Source organism: Eimeria mitis, genomic scaffold (assembly GCF_000499745.2).
Source record: "Eimeria mitis Houghton genomic scaffold, Emh_scaff841, whole genome shotgun sequence".
NCBI classification, from domain to species: domain Eukaryota; phylum Apicomplexa; class Conoidasida; order Eucoccidiorida; family Eimeriidae; genus Eimeria; species Eimeria mitis.
This window is the reverse complement of record NW_013576188.1, coordinates 6674-7913: the sequence shown is the minus strand read 5'-3', so window position 1 is coordinate 7913 and position 1240 is coordinate 6674. Positions and strand designations below refer to the sequence as shown.

Genomic DNA, 1240 nt, shown 5'->3' with positions numbered 1-1240 from the left:
TATATATATATATATATATATATATATATATATATATATATATATATATATATATATATATATATCTATGAACAGAGTTGATTACACATGAGTGTAAGTATGGAGATACAGCAGAGATTATTATCTGTGTATTATAAACAAACATAATAAAATCCTAATATAATAATAAAGAATAAAATAAAAATAAAAAATAAAACAAAATTAAATAAATAGATAATACAACAAATAATATTATATAAAAACTCGGCCTCACCGCTCCTGAAAACTCTCTCCTTCAGGGAACACAAATTTCGGGTCCCTAAACAAAAAAATATCCACAGCAGTATTAAACTATCCCAAACAAATATTCTGCTGTACATACACCTGAAGGTGTACATACACCTGAAGGTTTACATACACCTGATGATGTGTACATACACCTGAAGGTGTATATACACCTCAAGCTGTACATACACCCGAAGATGTAAATACACCTTTAGATGTAAATACACCTCAAGTTGTACATACACCTTCAGGTGTACATACACCTCAAGCTGTACATACACCTCAAGCTGTACATACACCTCAAGCTGTGCATACACCTCAAGCTGTACATACACCTCAAGCTGTACATACACCTTACACCTTCAGGTGTACATACACCTGAAGCTGTACATACACCTGAAGAGTAGGTGGGTGTGATGAGAGAAGAAGAAAGAGCCGCACCTACTCTTGTTCCATGCATTCCATTCTGCAGGAAAGAGTTTCGGTAGATCATCGAGGAGGTGACCTGCGTGTGTAAAAAAACGCAAAATAAAGTGAAAATAAATGAATATATATATTATAAAAATAAATAAAATAATTATTATAAATAAAAATAAAATAATTAATATTAATTTTAATATTTATACGCAGAAAAAAAACACAAACTCAACTGCTTTCCTTACCCTGCAACACCCCTGCGTTCCACTCCTGAATCCTCTTATCTATGGTGACCTCGGCCTCTATGCATGCTGCTTCTCGTATACTGCAGCATAAAAATAAATAAATAAAATAAAAATAAATATAATTTAATAATATATTACTATTATTACGCAATTAAAACTATATATATACACTTTTTCTTATACAGTTTTGTATACTATACGGTGGCAGCAGCAACACCTTCAGGTGTATGTACACCTCACATCTCTGCTGATTCTTTTGTTCTGCTTAGGGGGCTCGAATATATCGCAGCAACTGGCATTTTATTATTTTCTTC

At 32.1% G+C, this 1240-nt stretch overlaps 1 protein-coding gene across 1 annotated transcript in view; it reads right to left on the bottom strand.

The window, feature by feature from the left end:
• Nucleotides 1–1240, bottom strand: part of EMH_0023550 (phosphoglycerate mutase protein, putative) — a gene marked incomplete at both ends in the record, with an annotated part of 3176 nt that overhangs the window by 320 nt on the left and 1616 nt on the right. Inside the window, 3 exons of the mRNA XM_013502157.1 lie at nucleotides 254–298; nucleotides 706–769; nucleotides 927–1006. Of these exons, the coding sequence (XP_013357611.1) occupies nucleotides 254–298; nucleotides 706–769; nucleotides 927–1006 (189 nt within the window). The remainder of the gene's footprint in view (nucleotides 1–253; nucleotides 299–705; nucleotides 770–926; nucleotides 1007–1240) is intronic.